Genomic DNA, 24,716 nt, shown 5'->3' with positions numbered 1-24,716 from the left:
AGATCAGAACTGGATCAATCCAACGGCAGATGGGAAGATTGCATGGGACATGGAGAGTTCCTTCACCTCTGATTCAGACGAGGAGTTTGAGCATTGGAAGAATCACTTGCATGAAGTGTCTACTTTGCGATGAATATGATGACATTTTTTTTACGCTTTGTCTCATTGGAGGTAAGGAAATTACCCTATTATGATATTTTAACTAACGTAGATTTGTTTCTGGATGAATTTGAGCATGAACTCTCTGAGGATCACCACTTCCAAGCATTAGAGTTGGCACTGCACGCTAGGTTTGCACGATGGTGGGGTATGCATAAGGATAGTTTTGTTGGATGGCGAGATTACAAAAGAATGATGAAGTTCCGATTTGGGCATGCTAACGCCAGAATGGCTGAGAAATATAATGGAAGGGATGATCTACACGATCACCTAGCAAAATGAACTAAAGCATGGGGAACACAACCACAACTAGAGTGGGTACACATATTTTTCCATACTTTGGATATAATTCCCATGAACTGGTATCTAGAAATGGAGCTCTGCCATGGTACTGTGGAATGGGATGTATTGAAGGAAGGGTTCTTATTGACCTTCAACTTTGAAGACGGCTTCACAAGCATTGATGAAGTGCTACAAGAGATTAAGGTGTTATATTCAGAATGCCAAAGGAACCTATGCAATGGAGCCAACCAGACTGGAGCACCCAGCGACACCATGCGTTGGAATGCTATAATGTGACCGTTGAAGAGGAGTATGAAGACCCATGAAACATTAATATTCCAGAGGCAGAAGGGCATTGCGAAGTCGAAGGCCCTCAAATAGAAATCCTGGACATATCCGCACCTTTGCAGACAAATAAAGTCAACATTAGAATTGAAGAAGAATCGAAGTTCGCGAAAATTAGAGATTACTGGGACGACACTATAGTGGATAAAGTCGCTGAGTTACTCCGTGAACATCAAGATCTCTTCCCCATTAAGTTTTCAGATTTAAAGGACATAGTGGGTGATTTGGGCATTATGAAGATCACTCTGAAGCCGGATGTGAAGCCTATTAAATAGAGGTTGTATCACCTTAATCCTAAATACAAGGAAAAGGTTCACCAAGAGTTGGATAAGATGTTGGAGGTAGGCATCTTTGAACCTGTTGAAGAATTTGACTAGGTGAGCCCGATGGTGGTTTAGGAGAAGAAAAAAAGTTGAAATAAGGATTTGCGTAGATCTGCGGAAGCTTAATGATGTGTGTGTTCATGACCCATTCCCAAGACCATTTACAGATGAAATGTTAGACAATGTTGGAGGGTAGGAGGCCTACTTTTTTATTGAAGGATTTTCCAGGTATCATCAGATCAAGATCGCGCCCTAGGATAAGTGCAAAAATACCTTTGTGATGAAGTGGGGTTGTTTTCAATACGCTATGATGCCATTTGGACTCAAGAATGCGTCTGCAATATTTTCCCATGTAGTCATAGTAGCGTTCAAGGAGTTCATCCATAATTTCTTGATAGTATACTTTGATGATTGGATGGTGTTTGGATTAGTGAAGCACCACGTAGAAAGTCTGCGCCTAATGTTGGTTACATGTCAAAGATATCAAATTGCACTGAATTTGAAAAAATGCATATTCTATGTTCCTTTTGGGATCTTGCTGGGTCATGTTGTGTGCAAGCAAGCATTAATGGTGGACCCTGCAAAGATTCTGGTAATTGTGAATTTGGAAGCCCCTAAGAATGTCAAGCAATTGTGCACGATGCTAGGACATATGAGATACTATAGAAAACTTATCAAAGCTTACACTCACATTACTATGCCAATGGAGAAACTGGTAAATAAGGACGCAATATTCTATTGGGACAAAGAATGTTAGTGAAACTTAGATGTGTTAAAATAAAAGATGGTCACTACACTAATTTTGGTATTCCATGATTGGAAAAAGGAGTTTCATGTACATGTGGACTCCTCTTGCATTGTGTTGGGTGTAGTGCTAATGCAAGTTGGTGAAGGCGAAATGTACCATCCTATAGCCTTCGCAAGTAGGAAGTTATCAAAGGCTAAGAAGGATTATTCAACGATTGAGCATGAAGGATTGGCGATTGTGTACGCACATAAAAAATTCAAGCATTATTTGTTAGGAGGTAATTTCAAAATGTACACAGATCATTTTGCCTTAGAATACTTGGTTAGCAAGCCTGTGTTGGGGGGGAATATCTGCAGATGGTTGCTATTATTCAAGGAGTATGACTTTGAAGTAATTGTTAAGCCAGGGAGGTTTAATGCGGGACTTGACCATCTGTCGCGGATCGAAACCAGAGAGGAGCCTAATAATCTAGAGGAAGGGTTGCCAGATGTGAAACTCTTTACGGTACGTGTAGCAGATGACCGTTTTGTAGACATTCTTCACTTCTTGACTACAGGTATGGAACCAAAAGGATATACAAGTCAGTGGAAGAAGGAATTAGTAGTGCGCGTAGTTGATTTTTCAGTTATTGCGGGACATTTGTATAAAATCGGTGCAAATGAAATATTGCGAAGATATGTGTCAGACTTTGAGTGGGATAACATTCTTGTTGAAGCTCATGGGGGAGCTACGGGTAGCCATTATGCAGGCAAGGTTGCACAAAAGATTTTGTGCGTAGGTCTATGGTGGCCTACTTTTCACAAGGATTCCAAGGCGTATTGTAAGGCGTGTGATGCAAGTCAAAGAACTGGCAGACCATTGCGAAGGGATGAGTTACCACTACAACCTCAGGTGTCCTTGAAGGAATTTGAGAAGTGGGAGATTGATTTTGTTGGGCCAATTCATCCCCTGGGAAAGAAACCAGGTGTGCGCTACATTATCATTGGGATGGAATATCTAACCAGATGGGCGGAAGCACAACTAGTTAAGGATTGTACAGGGGCTATGGAAACAAATTTCTTGTTTAAGTATGTCTTAACTAGATTTGGTTGCACGAAAGTATTGATGAGTGATAGGGGTACGTACTTTCTAAATGAAACGATCAAAGCATTGACTAAAGAATTCCAAGTCTACCACTAGAAGAGTACACCGTATCACCCGTAGGCCAATGGAACTGTTGAAGCTTTTAATAATATTCTGGAGAATGCATTGACAAAGATCTATAACGTGTAGCGAATTGACTGGGATGTGCATGTACCTGCAGTATTATGGGATTATAGGACTACTTGTAAGAAGCTGACAGGGAAAACGCCATTCAGATTAGTATATGGGGTCGAAGCCATAATGCCGATGGAGTACACTATGCCTAGTTTGTTCATAGCAGCCCTATCAGATATGGCAGATCATGAGCCCTTGGAGGAATGGCTCACGCAGCTAATGGAGCTCGAAGAAGATCGATTTTTGGTAAGATTCCATCAACAAGTACAGAAGGAACGTGAAAAGGTGTGGAATGATCTCCATATCAAGCTTCACACATTAAAAATAAATGACCTTGTCTTCTTATATGATAGTAAATTCACTAAATTTCTGGGTAAATTATAGATGCATTGGTTAGGGCCATATATTGTCAAAGAAATTATAGATTGTGGCAAAGTTCAGCTTGCGAAACTAGATGGAGAACCCTTTCCGGGAAGAGTGAATGTGAGCAGGTTGAAATTGTATACAGGGGATCCTACACAATGACTATATGGCAGCAACATTGTCTTAGTGCTCCAGGTAGTTGCAAAGGAGCACGAGACTATAAACTACACTGCCTAGCTTGGAGGATAATGCAACACACAGGCTGCACGGAGAGTGATGAAGATGCAACCCATGAAGCTATGCTCAGGAAGTTGTGCCATGGAGGAAGGCACTATGTAGTGCAACAGGAAAATGACCATTGGAGTTATTTTTTATGACTTGACGGCCAAAAGATTGTTAAGTGGAGCAGTGCGGTGAAAATTAAGGCAAAAATATTTGAAGACCTACCACCAAAACAAATTTTATTATCAGGAATTGGGGGGAACAATCATATTTGAATTCAAAACCCCCTATAAATTACACGTGCCGGTCCAACAGAGAACACTTTGTGCTCTTAGAATTAATGGTGAACTTCATTGTTTGTTGTCTATGAACCGATCATTTTGGGAAGATTTAGTTGTGGGCCCCATGTTTTCCAAATTTCCTGAGATAAACGAGAAATTTATTCTTGAGAAAATGTTTGCGCCAAGTCCTACTGAAACTATTAGTGCTGGCGACGTTGCCTCTGATACAACTACCCTGGAAGTTTTAAGTATGGAAGCTCCAACTACAGTGCCTATGGAGCCTATTGTACCTTAAGAAACCAATTTCCTGGCTGTGTAGAAATTGTGCTTAAGACATTAATGATTATAATTTACTGTCACTTATTTGTCACTTTATTATTTGTTGTATTCTCAAATGAAGGACCTGGAAAACTTGGTCTTTAACCCTTAATACATATGTGACTAGAAAATCTCATAATTCCGTTTGTTGCTAGATATAAATGATGAATGAAGAAAACTTGAAGGAGAAGCTAAAGATAATATGCTGCTTAACACAGAAACTACTATCCGTGACATAGAAGAATTATGAAAATGAGAACTGAATCATGGACAATATGTTGTTCAACACAGAAACTACTCTCTGTGACCCTTGGAGAAGTTAAAGATAATATGCTAGTCTTTCACAGAAACTATTATCTATAACTTAGAAAGGAAGGTGAAAACTTCAAGTATAGGAGTGCTCTTTTAAGGAATTTTAACTTTATCTACATAAGCAAATAAAGACCTACAACTTCATTACTATACTTGAAAGAAGAAAACATAAGATGACACATGATAGAGAAGTTACAAAATTATACCCAATAATTCATGGAAATTTATGATTCTTTCATTAATCAACAGTTATTTCAGGAATACAGTGGCCTAGTCTCCGGGTTCTCCAAAATTCCCACAACAACCTTTTTCCTTCTAGTTTTTCCTCTTTCTTACATTGTGAGATAGTTGCTAATCTTTGAAACTGTCAAACTACTAAAACTGTTTCTCTAACTATCTTAAGTAAGAATTATTACAAGATATTACATAGAGGGTAAAGACGTCTCAAAGAACATAAAATACCAAAAAATAACTGAACATAGAAGATTACAATGAATACTGGCTTGCTCTATTAATCGGCTGCTGAGTTCCTCTGTATATACCTTAATCCACCTTAATCATAATAAATTGTGTTTGACTTGTGCATTGGGCTTACGTATGTATCCGATGCGTTTTGATTGGCCAAAACACCAGAAAACACACCCAATTGCCTTCCTCTTCAGATTCGGTTTTAACATTAATTTTTCCATTTACACAGTGAAATTGATGCAAAACACGCAAAGCGGAACTGAAAAGGAATTAATTATGTTTAATAAATCTATCGGATCTGCCTGTTTAGCATTTCGTTGACTTCCCATTTCAAATCACAATCAACATTTTCCATTTTTATATCAACCCAATCCTTAATAAACTGCGACATGACGAACACGCTAGAATTATAAAACATAGCATATAAACTATCGGGTCTACCATCACATATCACAATCGGTGGGAACTAACACATATGCATTTAGAACTTTACGGACCCGCCGGAATAATAAAACATGATACACATATGCTTTCAAGTCTAGCCATCACAATCGCAATCAGTGGAAGCTGAGGTGCTATGGGATACGTCGTACCCGCTGGGATTTTAAATATATATATCTATATATATATATATATATATATATATATATATATATATATATATATGTTTCAGGTTAGTGCAATTGGTGATTCCAGTGGAAGTATTTCATATGAATGCTTTCTGTGTTTTGCGATTGCGATCTAATCGCCTTGCAAACACATAATATATATATTGGTTATGGCTCCATATTGCGATTTGATTTAATCCTTGGCTATATCGGGGCCGATTCTTTATACTTGTTTTTTTAATGATTCTGATATACCATTATCACTTCTTCCTCTTGCTTTTTATCTCTTTTGAAACATTATCAAGTGATTCTTAAATAAGAAAATGAATGTTAAAGGCAACAAAAATGCATGTTACAACATTTGGCTCCACTTGGGGATAGTGCTTTTGCCACAGAAGCACTAAGAACTGCAGATTAGTGCCTTCACTTTAGGCATGGAGTCTTGTGCATTGATTTCACTCCGGTATTTATAATGGAATGATGCTTATTATTCAGAACTGGAAGTAATGCTTTAAGTATTGCCCATTGCTCTGCGGACCCACCGGAAATAATAAACATGATATATATATTTTCTGGGTTCATTTTCCACCATAGATTTCAACCCCAGGATCCGACAGCTAACATAAATTTCGGGTGGACTATTTGCAAGAGAGTTACCCACCCAAAATGGGTGGTTTTTTTCTCTCCTCTAGTTGCTACGTGTCAACCTTTGAATGGAATTGGGTGCTTTCCTCTAAAACCATTTACCATTTTGCGTCTGCCTGAAAATCCGCTTATAGCTTTAAATCTGTCTTTGTCTTGGTTAACGCCCGAATTAATGTGCTTCTGTTACCGGGAATAGTGTCTATGCAGAGCTGCTAATCCCACTAAGGCTGGTAGCTACCTTAGAAAAAAAACAAACTAAAACTACTTTCATTTTCCTTTATGAGAGATAGATGAGAGAAGAATAAAGGAGACCAACCTCTGTCTTGCGCTTGGTTCCTTGCTCGATTCCTCTCTCTTCTGATAGTCCTTTGCTACTTACTTTCATATGTACCCAGATTCACAGAGTACCTGTAGAATCAAAGCAGCATAACACTATACAAGAACATAGATCTATTATCATAAGCAATATAGGATCAGATGTATGTTAACCACACAAAAGCATAAAACATCAATCACACAAGTGTATGGAGGAAAACTTGAATAGCTTTATTGATAATCAAGAAAGAGCCAAGAGAATTACAACCAATTGTTCTGACCCAACATCATCCTCTCAGCAAGTAAGCCCTTCTTCACCTCATGAAAAGCTTAGATCACCCAACACTATGATGTTGCACCAAGAAACCAACAGCACTTCCTTACAAGATACAAAATTCCAGCCCCCGGATCTCTGGGATGAGGGATCCATATATAGATGTCTACAAGGGAGGTGAGTCAGCTTGAGATTTGATTAGTGTCTTCCCTATGATAGTTCTTGATTCCACTTGGATATTGATGATCTCTTACTCATCCCTGGTTGAATTCAGAGAGGCAAGCATCACAGGAGAAGTTTCTGGAAGATTCCATCCTTCTCCACCTTGCGGATTGACCCTGTCAATTGTCCCTTCTTGCCCATCACACCCCATAGAAGGGCTTTTTGACATGAAATGCACCTCCTGTGTGTATTGAGGTGGGATGCAATGCACTTTGCCTATGGAGCAGGTGAAATGGTCCAGTTTTGACGAGTTCTGAGTAGCTTTTCATGGAGAACTTCTGGGAGATGCTGTAATTAGTTGACCTTGTTCTTCTAGGGGTTGGAAAAACACCTTTAGGGACTTAGGAGCCCTTGTTTTATGGACATTTATGCTTGGGGTTGCAGTGCCCAAAAATGTCTATAACAGCTTCTGATGATTGTAGATCTTCTTGTATTGACGGCTCCAATATAATGCTCCTAGTCTAACATGGTTTGATATTTGGATATACCATGGCCGACTCTTTTACACTTATTTCTTTTGCGATTTAAATATATAATAAAAAATATAGTTCATTTCCCTTAGGATCTATGAATGTAAAGAAAATAAAGGAGTCTCACTAAGGTTGAACCCATACCAATATATGCAATGATAAGATGCTTGCGCTTTCGTAGATCAATAGCCTTAGTTGGGCATGGAGTCCAAAACTGTGAAAACCCTGAGATTTGACAACTGGAACCTAACAATCTCGAAGTTTGACACCTCTGCAAACCAGTTTCTAGCTGGGACAGTCACCCTTATTCAACTAATGATTAAACTGAAGAACTGCAACTGGAAACCAAATACTCAACACCTGAGCTTATTTATGTACAAATTCCAACATATGTACATGAGTGACCTCAATTAGGTGAATTCAATCTTCTAATGGTACTAGATTAACATTTGAGTGCCTAATCTTGAACCATTTTGCCAATGAATTTTTAAAATACAATTCATCCTAATTGAAAATTAAACTATGCATAAAGGCAGCTCACAACAAAAATTAGGAATATATCCACAAAATGATATGTGTAGATTGCTGATAAATTCCTCCATGTAATCTGCCATAGGATATACAAATGTATAAGAAAAAATATGGTCCTAATCATCTCCAAAAAAGAAATTTTGTATGTCTAAAGGTTCTTGCTCGATTAAACCTTCTGTTGGGATAATATGTTCAACAGAACAATCAAAGACATCTTTAAGAAAATGATCTATGTCACTTTTAATATGTTCAACAGAACAATCAAAAACATCTTTAAGAAAATGATCTATATCACTTTTATGTCTCCACTTTTCATCTTTAAGCTTTGATTGAAAATAATTTGTAATTATAACCTTAGGAAGAAAAAGAATTTTCTTTCACATCAACATATGACATATGATCAACTTCAAATAGATTGTTTACCTCTGATCCATGGGCATCATTGTGTTCTTCAATACAATGATATAAAACCTCTTTATCAACTTTCTTTTTACATGAGATAGCCTCTTTTGCTATGATTAATGGCTCAACATACTGCTATTCAACATATCCCACTTGTTGGTTTTTTCTTGTATGTTCAACACCCAACTAATGCACTTGAAGAACTTCATCCTATTCCCCATTTAAACCATTTTCATTATAGATAGGAGGATCATCAAATTTAACAAAATAGGAACTCTGGGGATTTATTTGCAACTTAATTATTTCTTCCTCTTCTCGATTGCTAAGCAGAAATTCTTGATGCATGTTTGAACTTTCCTCCATCTGAATACTCTCTTGATTTGCTTGGAACATAGTCAACCAATTCTCTACTTGGGAGATTATTGAAGAATTTTTTTTTTTATAAACTTCTCCTCATCATTTTGAGAAAATGATAGTTCTTTGCTTTCAGAGACTTGCTCATAATTAATCTGACTATAACCTCTCTGAATGCTTGATATATTATCAACAAGATCATTAGTTTCCTCAACAGGATTATCTTGATATTTTAAATTTTCTTTAGAATAATAATATTCCCAACAACCTTCAAAAAGAAATTTGTGTGCATAATAAGTTCTACAAAAATAATTGAATAACGAATGGAAATCTTTCAAAGATGAAATGCTTGAACGAGGCAGAGACCTTAACCAAACCCTATCTTCCTGGTCCAAAGAAAACATAAACAACTTCATCTTAACATCTTCATGAATGATGCCCTGCTACTCCTTGCATTCATGAAGCTCTTGGAGGTGCTAAGCTGGATCTTCATATTCCTTTCTACTGACTTTTGGAAGATACTCATTCCACTCAGAAAATTTAGGCATATCACGAGGATAGCTGGTGATCCCAGTAAAATTGAATGTATCAAATTTATGGACTAAGAATGTAGGGAGAGCCATTAAAACCCAAAAAATAAAACTTCAAAGTGCAGTGGAGTCGCCAATTAATGTTGTAGGTGAAAATCACAGGTGTGAATGTACAACCAACTGCTGAAGCTTGTCATTCTCAAGAATTAGCTTCAAACTTAATGAACCCAAGGAAAAGTGCTCTTATTCAATTGCTTTTATTCAAAACGACAAAATATTTCCTCCTCACTGAACAACCAGAGGTAAATATTGAAAACCCAGGGAAAATTGTTCTTGTCTTCTCTCCCCGACAACGGTGCCAATTAATGTTGTACCTTAAGAAACCAATTTCCTAGCTGTGGAGAAATTGTGCTTAAGACATTAATGATTATAATTTACTGTCACTTATTTGTCACTTTATTGTTTGTTGTATTCTCAAATGAAGGACCTGGAAAACTTGGTCTTTAACCCTTAATACATATGTGACTGAAAAATCTCAAAATGCCATTTGTTGCTAGATATAAATGATGAATGAAGAAAACTTGAAGGAGAAGCTAAATATAATATGCTGATTAACACAAAAACTACTATCTGTCACTTAGAAGAATTATGAAAATGAGAACTAAATCATAGACAATATGCTGCTTAACACAGAAACTACTATCTGTGACCCTTGGAGAAGTTAAAGATAATATGTTGGTCTTTCACAGAAACTATTATCTATAACTTAGAAAGGAAGGTGAAAACTTCAAGTATAGGAGAGCTCTTTTAAGGAATTCTAACTTTATCTACATAAGAAAATAAAGACCTGCAGATTCATTACTATACTTGAAAGAAGAAAACATAAGATGACACATGATAGAGAAGTTACAAAATTATACCCAAGAATTCATGGAAACTTCTGATTCTTTCATTAATCAACAGTTATATCAGGAATACAGTGGCCTAGTCTCTGAGTTCTCCAAAATTCCCACAACAACCTTTTTCTTTGTAGTTTTTCCTCTTTTATACATTGTGAGACAATTGTTGATCTCTGAAACTGTCAAGCTACTAACATTGTTTCTCTAACTATCTGAAGTAAGAATTATTACAAAATATTACACAGAGGGTAAAGACATCTCAAAGAACATAAAATACTAGAAAATAATTGAACATAGAAGATTACAATGACTGTTGGCTTGCTCTGTTAATCGGCTGCTGAGTTCCTCTTTATATGCCTTAATCTGCTTGAATCGTAATAAACTGTGTTTGACTTGTGCATTGGGCTTATGTATGTCTCAGATGCATTTTGATTGGCCAAAACACTAGAAAACACACCCAATTGCCTTCCTCTTCAGATTCAATTTTAACATTAATTTTTTTTGTTTACACAGTGAAATCGACGCAAAACACACAAAGAAGAATTGAAAAGGAATTGATTCTATTTAATAAATCTATCAAATCCACCTATTCAACATTCCATTGACTTCCCATTGCAAATCACAATCAGCTTTTTCCATTTTTATATGAACCCAATCCTTAATAAACTGCGACATGATGGACGCGCCAGAATTATAAAACATAGCATATAAACTATCGAGTTTGCCATCGCATATCGCAATCAGCCAGAACCAACACATATGCATTCAGAACTTTATGGACCCGCCAGAATTATAAAACAAGATACATATATGTTTTTAGGTCCGACCATCGCAATGACAATCGGTGAAACCAACTTCTATAGCCCTGCGGTGTGGTGGACCCATCAAGACTTTACAATATAACACATACATGTTTTGGGTCCATCTATCGCAATCGCAATTGGTGGAAGCTGAGGTTCTATGGGATATGTCATACCCACCAGGACTATATATATATGTTTCAGGTTAGTGCAATAAGTGATTTTCGTGGAAGTACTTCATATGAATACTTGATATATATATATATATATATATATATATATATATATATATATATATATATATATATATATATATCTATATATCTATATATCTATATATATATATATATATATATATATATATATATATATATATATATATATGTTTCGGGTTAGTGCAATCAGTGATTCTCGTGGAAGTACTTCATATGAATACTTGCTGTGTTTTGTGATTGCGACTTAATCACATTGCAAACACATAATATATATATTGGTTATGGATCCATATTGCAATTTCATTTAATCCTTGGCTATACTGGGTCCGATTCTTTATACTTACTTATTCTTTTAATGATTCCGATATGCCATTATCACTTCTTCCTCCTGCTTTTTGTCTCTTTTGAAACGTTATCAAGTGATTCTTAAATAAGAAAATGAATGTTAAAGGCAACAAAAATGCATGCTACAACAGAGCTGAGGTCACCTACGCCGAAGCCTACCCCTACCAGAGAAAGCCAACCAGCCAAAAAAACTGTGAAGGAAAAGAAGAAGAAGTCAGTGCCAATGTGCACATCCCTAAGGAAGCATACAAACACACAGATAAAGTAGAAGAAAGATAAGCAGTCAGAGAGAGTTGTGGCCCCAGAGGTGGAAGAATTCCATGGAACATAGGATATTGATGCTGAAGGGGTGGAACACATGACAAGGCTACCTGAGTATATCCCTACGTGGAAGGGAAAATAAAAGGTCAAAAAGGACCCAGATACTAAGATGTTTACAGTTTCCAAGCTCGGGCTACCTAAGTAGGTCCCTTTTGAAAGTCCTCGGCTCACGAGGATCCCGTTGTTAAAAATGGAGGATTGGGACCTCATAGACCACACTAAGTTTCCCTGTTGGGTTGTGTTATATTCTTTCCACGTAGTTAACAAGGGGTTTGAAGGGCACCCGTAACCCCACTTTATGGGGTCCAGAGTAGCGCCCCAGGAAATTTTGATTTTGGACCCTATGTTAGGTTGGGCGGACCCACCTATGGTTTTGTGCATGATTTTCGCACATGTTTTTTGGAAGCGATGGTTTTTAGGTCCATGGTATTGGACGCAATGGTTTTCAGTCCATGGTATTGGATGCTTCGGCATGTATAAATATGTTTTGTAACATTGAAAGGAACATAATGAAAACTCAAGCTGGTAGTCCTGGTTTTGGGATCTGGGGGAAAATATCTGTGTATATGTGTTTTATGTGTTATGATCTCGCATTGTTTATTTTATGTGTTTTAGAATTCGTATGCAGGTAATTTCTGTACAGGGTTAAAACCTACATTTGGTATCAAAGTTGTTTTGGCTTCAAGGGGACGCCTTTGTTGAGGGGTTTCGCTCGGGCCTGTGGTAGACCCTGTTTAGTGGGAGATCTGTGAGATCGATTCTGGTGGTGAAAGAAGATGGCGAGCAGTGGAAAGATAGAGATCAAGAAATTTAATGGTCAGAGTTTTGAGTTGTGGAAACTCAAGATGGAGGATCTGTTGGTGGATAAAGACCAGTGGATTGTGGTAGATCCGAGTACTAAACCAACAGGAGTGTCCGATGAAGAATGGAAGAATTTGGATCAGAAGGCAAAGAGCAAAATATGATTGTGTGTCTCAGATTCAGTATTGCTGAATGTATCAGGAGAAGCTACGACGAAGGCTTTGTGGGACAAATTAGGGACTTTGTACCAATCTAAGTCTCTGGTGAATAAAATGTTCCTGCGGAAAAAGCTGTATAACTTGGGGATGAAAGATGGAGACTTGGTGACAGAGCATCTGAATGCATTTAATATTATGGTAAGTTAGTTAGCATCTGTTGATATTAAAATTTCAGATGAAGATAAGTGCATTAGTTTGTTGTGTTCTCTACCAGATTCGTGGGATAGTCTGGTTATTGCAATAGGTAGCAATGCAACCGCCTTGCATTTTGATGAAATAGTCTCATCCTTGCTAATGGAGGAGATGAGACGGAAAAATATGGAGAGCCAAAATGGTGATGCCTTGTCTGTACGAGGGCAGACCCAGAACAGAAAGAAAAATAAGTCATCGAGTGGGAGATCTAAATCTAAAGGGAGACCTAAATTTCTAAGAAAACCTGTAAAGGTGGTGTGCTAGAAATGTGGAAAGGAAGGGCACTACAAAAGGGACTGTAAATCTAAAGATCCTGACAAAGGAAAGGGATCTAATGAGGCTCCTTCTGCAGAGGCGAAAACCACCTCAGATGAAGGTGGGGATGTGTACCTGGCTTCTTCAAGTGCACATGTAGATCATGAGGCATGGTTGATTGACTCAGGTGCATCCTTTCACTTCACTCCCCATAGAGAGTGGTTCTACGAGTATGAGAAATATGATGGTGGTGATGTCTTCTTGGGGTATGACAGGAAGGCTAGAATTGTTGGTAGCGAAAAAGTAAAGTTGAAGTTGCGAGGTGGAAGGGTTAGAACACTTCCAGGTGTTCTACATATTCTTGCATTAGCTAGAAATCTGATTTCTGTTAGCAAGCTGGATGATGCAGGTGTAAAAACAATGTTCGAGAAGGATACCTGCAAGATGGTTTGGGGAGCACTGGTATTGATACGGGGAGTTCGGATTGGAACTCTGTACAAGCTGCAAGGTAGCACTGTTATTGATGGGTGCAATAGTTCTGTGGTTCCTGAAAGTGGAGCAAAAAATCTAGTGGTCTCTGGAGAGAAGACCATGCCGTGGCATCCAAGGCTTGGACATATTGGAGAAAAGGGCCTTTGGATACATTATGCTAAAGGTATGGTAGAAGGTATGAGTAATAGCTCTCTGGATTTTGATTTCTGTGAAAATTTTGTATATGGGAAGCAGAATCAAGTGAGTTTTCCCTCTAGTAGTAAGATGGTGAAACAGATATTAAAACTTGTGCACAATGATGTGTTTGGACCTATGAAGGTTCCATCACTGGGTAAGTTTGTGTACTATGTATCATTTATAAATGACTTCTCAAGGAATACATGGATATATTTCCTTAAGAAGAAATCTGAAGTCTTTGACAGGTTTAAAGAATTTAAGGCTCTAGTGGAAAACTAGACAGAGAAGAAGATAAAGGTACTGAGGACAGATAATGGTGGAGAGTTTTGTAATAAGGAATTTGAAGAATTCTATAAGAAGTGTGGTATAGCATGGAAAAAGACTACTCCATATACACCTCAGCAAAATGGAGTTGCAGAAAGAATTAGTAAGACGTTGATGGAAAGGGAAAGAAGCATGCTTAGTGGTGTCGGGTTAGGACAGGATTTTTGGGCAGAGCCGGTGGATACTGCATGTTAACTGGTCAACAGGTCACCTTCATCAGCGTTGGAGGATAAGACTCCATAAGAGGTATGGACTGGTAAGAAACCCTCTCTTTCACATCTAAGGGTATTTGGATGTGACGCATATGTACATGTTCCAAAGGAGAAACGAACCAAGTTGGATAGTAAATCTGAAAAGTGCATCTTTATTGGGTATAAGGATGGTTTAAAGGGTTATAAGCTTTGTAACCCAGTCACACGGAAGGTTGTGTACAACCTAGATGTGGTGTTCAGAGAGGTGAAAGATGTTATTAAACATGAAGTCCAACGAAAGGAACCTGAGAAGATAGAGTTTGAGCTAAAGGAGGAAGAATCATACTCTACAGCAGAGGGGGAATCAGAGGATGAAGAGCCACAAACTTTGGCTGTGAGAAGATCAGTTCAAGAAAGAAGACAGCTTGAAAGGTATATTCCATCTGCTTTCTGATCAAATTTTGATTTATCTATTACTGATGATGATCCCAGAATTGTGAAGGAAACAGTAGATTCAGAGGATGGAAAACTCTGGAAAGAGGCCATGGTTGATGAAATGGCATCTTTGCACAAAAATGAGGCTTAGGATCTAGTGGAGTTTCCAGCTGGAAGGAAACCCATTGGCAGCAAATGGGTGTTCAAAAAGAAGACAAATGCAGAAGGAAAAGTAGAGAAATACAAAGCTCGGTTGGTAGCAAAGGTTATTCCCAGGTGTCGGGAATTGATTTTGGTGATATTTTTTCTCCTGTTGCCAAGGTAACTTCTATTAGATTACTTTTATCTGTTGCTGCTGCTTTTGATTTTGAGGTAGAATAGATGGATGTGAAGACATCATTTCTTCATGGGGATCTGGAAGAGGAAATCTACATGAAGCAACCTGAAGCCTTTGCAGTGAAGGGTAAGAAAGAACTGGTATGCAAGTTAAAGAAGTCTCTGTATCAGTTAAAACAGTCACCAATGCTGTGGTATCAGAAATTTTATACATTTATACGGGGACTTGGCTTTACCAGAAGCAAAGCAGATCACTATGTGTATTTTAAATTAATTGGTGATCATGTTATTTATCTAGTCTTGTATCTGGATGATATGTTGCTGGTTGGAAATGACAAAGAAATTATCTAGGATTTGAAGACCCAATTGTCCTCCAAATTCGACATGAAAGATCTTGGTGCTGCAAACTATATTTTGGGCATGGAAATTAAAAGAGATTGGGCAAAGAGGAAGCTCTGGTTAAGTTAGAGGAAGTATGTCAAGACAATACTGTAGAGGTTTAATATGCATGATAGTAAACCAGTGAAGGTTCCTATTTTTGTAGGTGTGAGGTTATCTGCTGAACAATGTCCCAAGACACAAGAAGAGGAAGAGGACATGTCCCGTGTTCCATATGAAAGTGCAGTCAGTAGCCTGATGTATGCAATGGCCTGTACTAGACCAGACATTGCACATGCAGTGGGAGTATTAAGCAGGTTTATGTCAAAACTAGGAAAGGAGCATTGGACAGCAGTGAAGCGGGTTTTCAGGTATTTGCGTGGCACTAGTGATTATGGTTTTTGCTACCAAGGAAGACCAGGATTGGACAGAGTGTTGGATATTCGTGGCTTTGTTGATGCAGATTGGGCTGGAGATCTGGATCAGAGAAGATCTACAAGTGGGTATGTGTTTAACCTATTTGGAGGTGTAGTCGGTTGGATGAGTAAGAAACAATCTGTAGTCGCACTATCAACTACAGAGGTAGAATACATGGTAGCCACTCATGCAAGCAAGGAAGCAGTTTGGTTGCAGATATTGTGTTCAAGTATGGGGTTAGTATAGGAAGCTATAAGGATAGACAATGACAGCCAAAGTGCAATTTTCTTGGCAAAGAACCTTGCATATCATTCAAAGATAAAGCACATTGATGTTTAGTATCACTTTGTGAGGGATATGATAGAAGACAAAAAGGTGTTGTTGGTGAAGGTGAACACTTTGAAGAATACTACAGATGCATTGACAAAATCTGTGAGCTCTGAGAAGGCCTCTTGGTATAGAGAGACAATGGGCATTTCAGGGCTGGGAAAGTGACTAAGCTCTCTTGTGGCCCCCTGTGGAAAGAAAACAACAAGTAGGAGAATGTTGGGTTGTGTTATATTCTTTCCATGTAGTTAACAGGGGGTTTGACAGGCACCTGTAACCCCACTTTATGGGGTCCGGGGCAGCGCCCAGGAAAATTTTGATTTTGGACCCTATTTTAGGTTGGGCAGACCCACCTATGGTTTTGTGCATGATTTTCACACATGTTTTTTGACACGATGGTTTTTCGGTCCATGGTATTGGACGTGATGGTTTTCGGTCCATGGTATTGGATGCTTTGGCATGTATAAATATGTATTGTAACATTGAAAGGAACATAATGAAAAATCAAGCTGGTAGTCCCGGTTTTGGCATCCAGGGGAAAATCTCTGTGTATATGTGTTTTATGTGTTATGATCTCACATTGTTTATTTTCTAGTGTTTTAGAATTCGTATGCAGGTAATTTCTGTATGGGGTTAAAACCTACATTCCCCATTTGGCGACAGACAAATATATGAGGAAGGTATACTATTAATAAATAGGTGTTACAAAATTGGAGACGAACTAATGGGTCCACGATGTCAAGTAATCAGGGTTGCTCAATCAGTTGTTGGTGTTACATTACCACTGTACCCCCATTAATACAATATGTGTGCGCCAGCTCCTCACATTGGTTCATGATGGATGTTTATGGCTAGGAGATCCTATTCTCATCACGGACATGCTAATTCACATAATCACGCAACTGCCTTACAAAGGCGCGAACCCGACTAAGGATTTTGGAGGGAAGACTAGGGAGAAAGATATTGCAGACAAGATGAAGAGGGATTATAGCCTCCTCAAGAAGTTGCGAGGGTACTCCATTCTTTCCATAATAGACCAGGAAGTTCAATTTGTTGGCCAGATTTAGCAAGGAAGGTTATGATAAAGTGTAGCACGGATGAAGTTTCGACACCAATGGTTTCCCTTACTATGCAGTGCGCGAAAGGTATACAATTTAATTGGGCAAGGTACCTCTGTCAGGATTTCCTAGCAAACTGTAGAGAAGCCCAGGAGGAAACCAAGCCATTCCATTACGCTTGGTTTTTGCTGTCAATTATGCTCGTTACATGAAGGTTGCTGGAGGATAGCCACTTTCCTCCACTCGAGGAAGGATTGTTGGAGGCAGCACAATTCGATTCCTTATTGTTTACAAAGGATGCCACGTGGATTACAGAGATGAAGATATTTTGAATTCTTGTAGAAATGGACCTTTGTATGGCAATCAATTAGCATACGAGGTTTTCCCCAACCTTATTCATGTAGCTGTCAGCCTATGTGGTGTTCAAGGCTAACTTCCATAGAGTCTATATCCAAGCACGGAAGGATCCAGATCAGCAATGGCACCAATTTCCCTTTTTGGTGCCAAAAATGGACGTGCAGGAGATTGTAGCGAAATTTCCTACAGAGTGGCACACCCCGTCAGACTTAGATGATGGAACAAGGACGAGTGCATAAATTTATACGGTGCAAAGACATAATGAGGCTGCTAAGAAAGATGTGCATACCCTAGTGGAGAAGAAAAGGAAGGACGCTGTAAAAAAGGCTCACATAGAGCATGAACGTGCTGCTAAGGAATACGCAAAAATAGAGCAATGTGAGTCGTGGAAGGATGATACATCACCTTTGCTGAAAACAAAGGAAGAAGAGCTTTCAGGCCAGGGCGTAGGCAGTCATGAGGGGAAGAGCACCACATTTATTTTGAAAAGATGTGGTAAGGAGCAGAAGGGTGGACCACGGAAAAAGTAGAAATCAGATAAAACACAAGTTGATCCCATTGTGGTGACAGAAGGAAATCTTGATGAGATTGGCGATAAAGTCAGGGATACAACAAAATAAGTGCTACAACAGTTTGAGTAGCAATACATGCAAACGTTGGGGAGCATCCAGAAGGATCTGCATGAGCTACAAACCCAAGCCAGCAGAATACAGGTGGGTGTCAGACAAGCGAGCATGGAGAAAGCGAACTTGACACCTAGGACATGCCAAGCAACAGAGTTAGTAAGGACCCTAGATCTCAGAACTAAACTGTTTCCAGATGGGTCCATTCGTGTAGAGCTTGCCAACAATCATTTTATCCTTAGTACATTAAGAACATAGGATTGAATATAGCAGTGCTCTCCAATGAAACCCTCCATGCACTACATAAGGGGGTGGCAGATGAATTGAGAACCAGGGAGAAATGCACCCTCAACCTCATAGGTGAGTACAAAGTCAACAATGAACAAATGTTTGTTGAAAATACATAGGTTCTGAAGGATAAGGAGGAACTTTAGGCACATAGTTCATGTCTAGAGTCAACAGTAGTGGAAGCATGCAAGAGGGTGCCTAAGCTTCACATCCCAGAGGATGCACAACTAGAAGCCAAAATTAGAAAACTTGCCGCTAGTGTATGTGAAGCTAAAGCAAAAGTTGGATGAGTAACTTTTGAGTTCAACATGAAGATTGCAAAGTTGTATTTGAAGTTGCAGCTCATGACTTTTCCTGAGGTCCAGGAGTAGTGAAAAATTGTGATAAAGGAAGGCATTGCTACCTTTGATGCCATAGTCATTAACTATGTGACATTGCTCAAGCAGGCTATGGAGCTAGTGACCAATCTGTAGGAGGATCCAAACTTGTAGCATTGAACACAGAGGTAAGATAGCTGCAACATCAATATGGTGAGGTCAGGGTGACTGTGCGTACCTTAGTACCAGTTCAATGCCTTGCCAAATTACAGGAAGGAAAACAACTTTTGGCATAGCTGGAGGAAGCGCAGAAGAAGGATGCCTTACTAAAGTCTAGGTTGTAGCCTTGGTTGGAGGAGACGCATCAAGTCATGACTACCATTCAGGATAAGCTTAAGGGACTACAACAGACACAACAAACAATGAGGCTAGCAGTAGAAGGACTAGTGTTATCACCAAAAATTGATCATCTAGCCTAATTTACTAGACGGGTTGAAGTACACCATGTAAATCCAAACCAAAGTAAAATTGCTCTCACTATGAGAAATGACTTAATAAAAAACCTTTGGTAAGTAATTTATAGTTAAACACACGAAGAATAATTAGATAAATTATTATATATTTGGCTTTCTTCTAGGAATAATTAATTAAATCATTGTTTTATTATTATTCCTTGTCAAATTTGACCCAATCATGAAAAATAAATAGATAAATCATTATTTATCTTATTTGTCTCTAAGAATAATTAATTAATAACTAATTAATTATTATTCTTTGTTAAGATTGACTAAATCCCTTAGGAATAATTAAATAAATCCTTATTTGTTTATTGTTCCTTAACTAATTCCTTGAGATGATAAATAAATCATTTATTTATTTATTATTTTTAAATAAAAGTTTAAATACTTTTTCCCTCCTAAGAAAATATAATAAAATATTCCCAATGGTTATTCCAAGAATGGGATCAATAATATTTTATTATTGCTCATTATTGGAGGATAACTCAATATTTTGTTATAAATAGAAGGGTTTTCCATTCTTTATTCACTTCTAATTATTTTCATTGTTGCACTCACTGTTGTAACTTTGATTATTTTCATTGTCGCACACCATAAGTTTGCTAGGTTTACACATTATATAGGAGAGAGACTCTACAAAAGCTGAAGACATTTGAGGATAGCCAAGAACCAATCCCATAGAGGGGATTGGTAACATTTATTTGTTCCCTTCGCAGGTGTTATAATAAATTATTCCTTACATATCTGGTTTCCATTGGATGATTGGAGTTATTACTCTTTCTTTTTTCTGTTTAACTATGATTGTGGCATAGATTCGGACTTTGGTAGGTTTTGTTTCTATCATTTGCTGTAGATCTACAATGTTTAATAGCCATTTGTATTGTTGAGATTGTTTGTCATTCACAATCTTAAGTGGGTTGGGTTCTTTTCATACATCATTGAGAAGAAAACACTACAACAACCATCCAATCGCAAATTGATCGAGGAGGTTCAACAGGCAGCCGCACAGAGCACTACTGAAGTTGCAATAATCTAGGTGGAGCTGGGGGGTCTTCACAGTAAGATCACAATGCCAGTAGAGTGACTCAAGGGTGAGTCACGATCTTTGTGTTGGGGGCCTGTTGGGATGGGGTCCCCTAGGTTAGTTTGGTGTTAAAATAACCCAAGTTTTGGTACAATTTTGTAAATAATGTAAAGTCTCTGTGATTTGTGGATGAGGAGCACATAGATGAATAGGAGTCAAAGGGGCTTATTCCCTTGTTTTGGATAAGTTATGAGTTGGTTTTGAGATTCACCTATGGTCTGCGAACCATGGCATTGTATGAAAAATCTATAAATAGTGAGTCTTAGCAAAGGGACAAGTAGATTTAGAAGAACAAGAGGGAGAAGAAGTGGGTAAGATAGAAGAAGAAAGGCTCTACAACTGAGTGTGCAGAGGCCTAGATAGAGTCTGCAGGTGAGTGTGCAAACCCTTGCAGCTGTGTGCACAGGGAAATTTGAGTTTGTAATCTTGAATTGAAGATTAATAAAGATAGTTTTCTGAAGAATTCCTACGTATTACCGTTTATCTTTGCTAATGTTATATGCTTTTGATGAATGGTTTTTTTATGAGATATTGATTGAATGTTATGTGATTCTCTAAATAAGTCTTACTAATGTACGTAATGCATGTTTAAGTACTTTCGTGAAGACTCTGATGAATTCTCTTGTGTTTACTAATAACTTAAGTAAACCTACATGAACAATAATTTAGGACTGCTCTCTGATGCACATAAGTAAGAAAATTGACTGTTAAAGGTCCACAAAGACTGATCGTAGACCTTTGTGGAGGTCTGAAGGTTGTTTTGATAGAGTTGTAGCAATGTTCTGTGAGATTTTATTGATCCACATGAAGGAAGATTTAAGGCTCTAGAAGACATCACAATAGTCTCTGGATGAAGAAACTTGGTTCTAGCATCCCCCTATACTACTTCGGGTGAGACTGAAGCCTACGCTACACAGGTTGTTGCCAAGAGGACCATGGAGGAGAGATTGGAACAATTTCTCACACTTGAGGAAGATCGTTTTATTGTAGGATTTCACCAACAAGTGCAGAAAGCCAAGGAAAAGTCCTGACACAACCATCACATCAAGCAAAAAACTTTCAAGAATGGAGATTTGGAGTTGTTGTACAATAATAATTTCACCAAATTCCCAGGAAAATTCAAAATTCATTGGTTAGGACCATACATTGTTCGAGATATCTCAAATGGAGGCGTAGTTCAGCTCACGAAGCTGAATGGAGAACTCTTTTCTGGGTGAGTAAATTGGAGTAGGTTGAAACTATATAGGGACGATTCTATCCTTGGGATTGCATAATGACTATATGAACAAAGAAGATTCTTAGTGCTACAGGCAGTTGGAAGGAAGCACGATACTTTAAACTACTCTACCAAAGGAGGACTTTGTTGAAGAGGAAGTGTTGTGCGGTATTTAGGAGGATGGCATAGGTGGAGGACGTTGTGACAAAGAAGGAATAACTATGCTACAGGGAGGGTTCTAATGCAGTTCATCCAAAATATGACCGTTAGGAATGCTATAGTTGATTTGACAGGGACATTGTCGTTAAAAGGAGTGGGGGGAACACATTCAATGAGAAAATCTAGGAAAATCTATTGCAAAATTCACATTTATAAGGTGGATCTGAAGGAGATCATGAAGTTTGCAATTAAAAAGGATTATAAATATGGAAACCTCCTCCTCATTCGAACACTTTTCTTGATGAGATTTAGAGTGGTGGTTTTTTGCTTAAGTGTGATCTGAGCATTCTATTGCATGAAGTGGGAGGAGATTGAGCAAGAATTTCTTAGACGAGGTCTAGGATTCCTAATGACTGCTACACCACTGGCACCTGTCACCGGCCAAAGTCCCTAAGGAAGAAAACTATTGGCACAAGCAACTCAAAGTAAAACATGAAGTAGCCTCTAGTTTGGCAATCTCCGAGAAAAATCACTAAGGAACAAAGAAGTAAGGAGAGGTTGGACAAGTAGAAACAACAGATGGAGCCCCAAGATTCATATTTGGAAGAAGTGGCCGATGGAATATAAACTATCATCACAAAAGATATGGAACCCATATCTAGGTTTTCACCTTATATGTTGCCATGAAAAATGACCTCAAAAGTTACCAAGGATGCAGATGATATAAAATTCAAAGTATTTACACCACTGCTACCGGAAGAGGTGCCGATTGAGGGAGACTTGTTGGAAAGAGTGCCACAACTGTGGATGGAGGATCGGGATCTTAATGATCAGATCAAATATCCCTAGTTCAAGCCCAGCAAGTATTTGAAATCAGTTTAGTATGAGGAAGTCGATGTAACAAGGGTCGAACTGTTGTCATGGGAAGTAGGAATTCAACAAGCTGTGTTGTTGAATATGCTCAATATTCCACAGTTTGGGCACAACAATATCAACACAATTTGTGTGCACCAACTATTGGTGTTGGTGCATGATGGATGTCTGTGGCTGGAGTTGAGGATCCCCATTGATGATATGTTGATTAGAAGGATAAATGTGCTTCCCTACCAAGGATAAATCCCCACGAATGCATTCGTAAAAAAACTTAGGAGAAAAAGCTGGCTGAGATGATTAAGAAGGAGTATGATTTGATCAGGCAATCTAAGGGATTTTTAATCAACTCCATTAATGATCAGGTTTTGTGTTTTTCTGTGTACATTTTTGCTGAGAAAATAATGAGGAATTGTCAAGTGGACAAGGTACCCAAGCTGGTCGTATCATTGGCTACACAGTGGAGCAAGGGTGTCCAGTTCAACTAGGTAGGATATTTGTGCCAGGAATTTTTAGATGACTGCCATGAGGCACAAGAAGAAGGAAATAAATTCCATTACGCGTGGTTGTTTCTCATGATAAAATTGAAAATGTGGAGAACACTAGAGGAGTTGTAGTTCCCCACTATGGACCTAGATGTCTATGAGGGTGCGTGGTTTGCCTATTTGTGGGCTTCCAAGAAGCTGACTCATGTTACAGAAAACAAAATGTTCTGGGTCTTGGTTGAAATGGAGTTGCACACCGTGATCAGCTAGAAGCCGAGGTTTTCACCAGTTTTGTTTGAACAATATAAAGTGATTGTAGACTTCAAGGAGGACTTTCACCATGTATACATCCATTCCAAGAAGGACTTGGAGGAAGTCTGGTATGAGATGCCATTCTTTTACACTGATGACGACTTTGTGCAAGTGGTGAGAAACTGACCAAGTGAATGGCTAACTCCACCAATGGAAGGAGTAGAGAAAGAAAAAGAAGGCACCAATCATGTAGCGACAAATATTTCAAGTGCACAGACCGAGAAGCATCCAACCAAGAAGGGCATCAAGAAGGGTGAAAATAAGGTGACTGAGATAGTCACAATCAAGCTAGAGAAGGACATTGCAATGGAGATAAAGCACGTAGTCAAGAATGAAGAATAGGCCACTGGAGGCAGTGATCAGGGTGGTGAAGACCCATTTGTTGATACTGAGGAGGTGGATTCCCCTTTCATTGTTAAAAGGAAGAAATCAAGTGTTGGAGGTGTTGGGAAATTTAATTGCTTAAATTGCTTTCATTAAATTATCAACCAGGGAAACTCGTAAGCTTGTGATGATGCCAGCAAAATATATGCAGGAGTAGGAAACTAACTCTATGACTAACTAAATGATTTATGATTCAATATAATATGCAAGGGAAGAGGCTCCTAATTGAGGAGGTCCTGGTTGTCCTTCTCTACAGTATTATAGATTGAAAAGAAATCATTTATTACATAAAACTAGAAACTTGAAATAAAGACAAGAGAATGAATTTAATTGTTGTTCAGATTCAAATAGAGAGAGAGAGAGACTAACTTAGTCCGTTGATTGTCCCCTCATATATTGATCCAAACTCAACTAAGGTTCATTCATAAGCATAGGAAATGAAATAACTTGAAACTTAAAAGCAGAAGAATGAATTTCAATTATTATGCAAATC

At 38.3% G+C, this 24,716-nt stretch overlaps 1 protein-coding gene across 1 annotated transcript in view; it reads right to left on the bottom strand.

Moving 5' to 3' along the window:
- Positions 1 to 5,367: 5,367 nt before the first annotated feature.
- The window catches only part of LOC149230331 (protein WALLS ARE THIN 1-like), a 46,161-nt gene continuing 26,812 nt past the window's right edge, over positions 5,368 to 24,716 (bottom strand). The window contains exon 3 of the mRNA XM_089381275.1: positions 5,368 to 5,460. Within this exon, the coding sequence (XP_089237401.1) occupies positions 5,368 to 5,460 (93 nt within the window). The remainder of the gene's footprint in view (positions 5,461 to 24,716) is intronic.

This window comes from Pinus tabuliformis, chromosome J (genome assembly GCF_031772625.1).
Source record: "Pinus tabuliformis cultivar Carrire ecotype Pingquan chromosome J, CPIR1, whole genome shotgun sequence".
In the NCBI taxonomy this organism is placed as follows: domain Eukaryota; kingdom Viridiplantae; phylum Streptophyta; class Pinopsida; order Pinales; family Pinaceae; genus Pinus; species Pinus tabuliformis.
The sequence above is the reverse complement of the archived record's forward strand: the minus strand, read 5'-3'. Positions and strand labels throughout refer to the sequence as shown.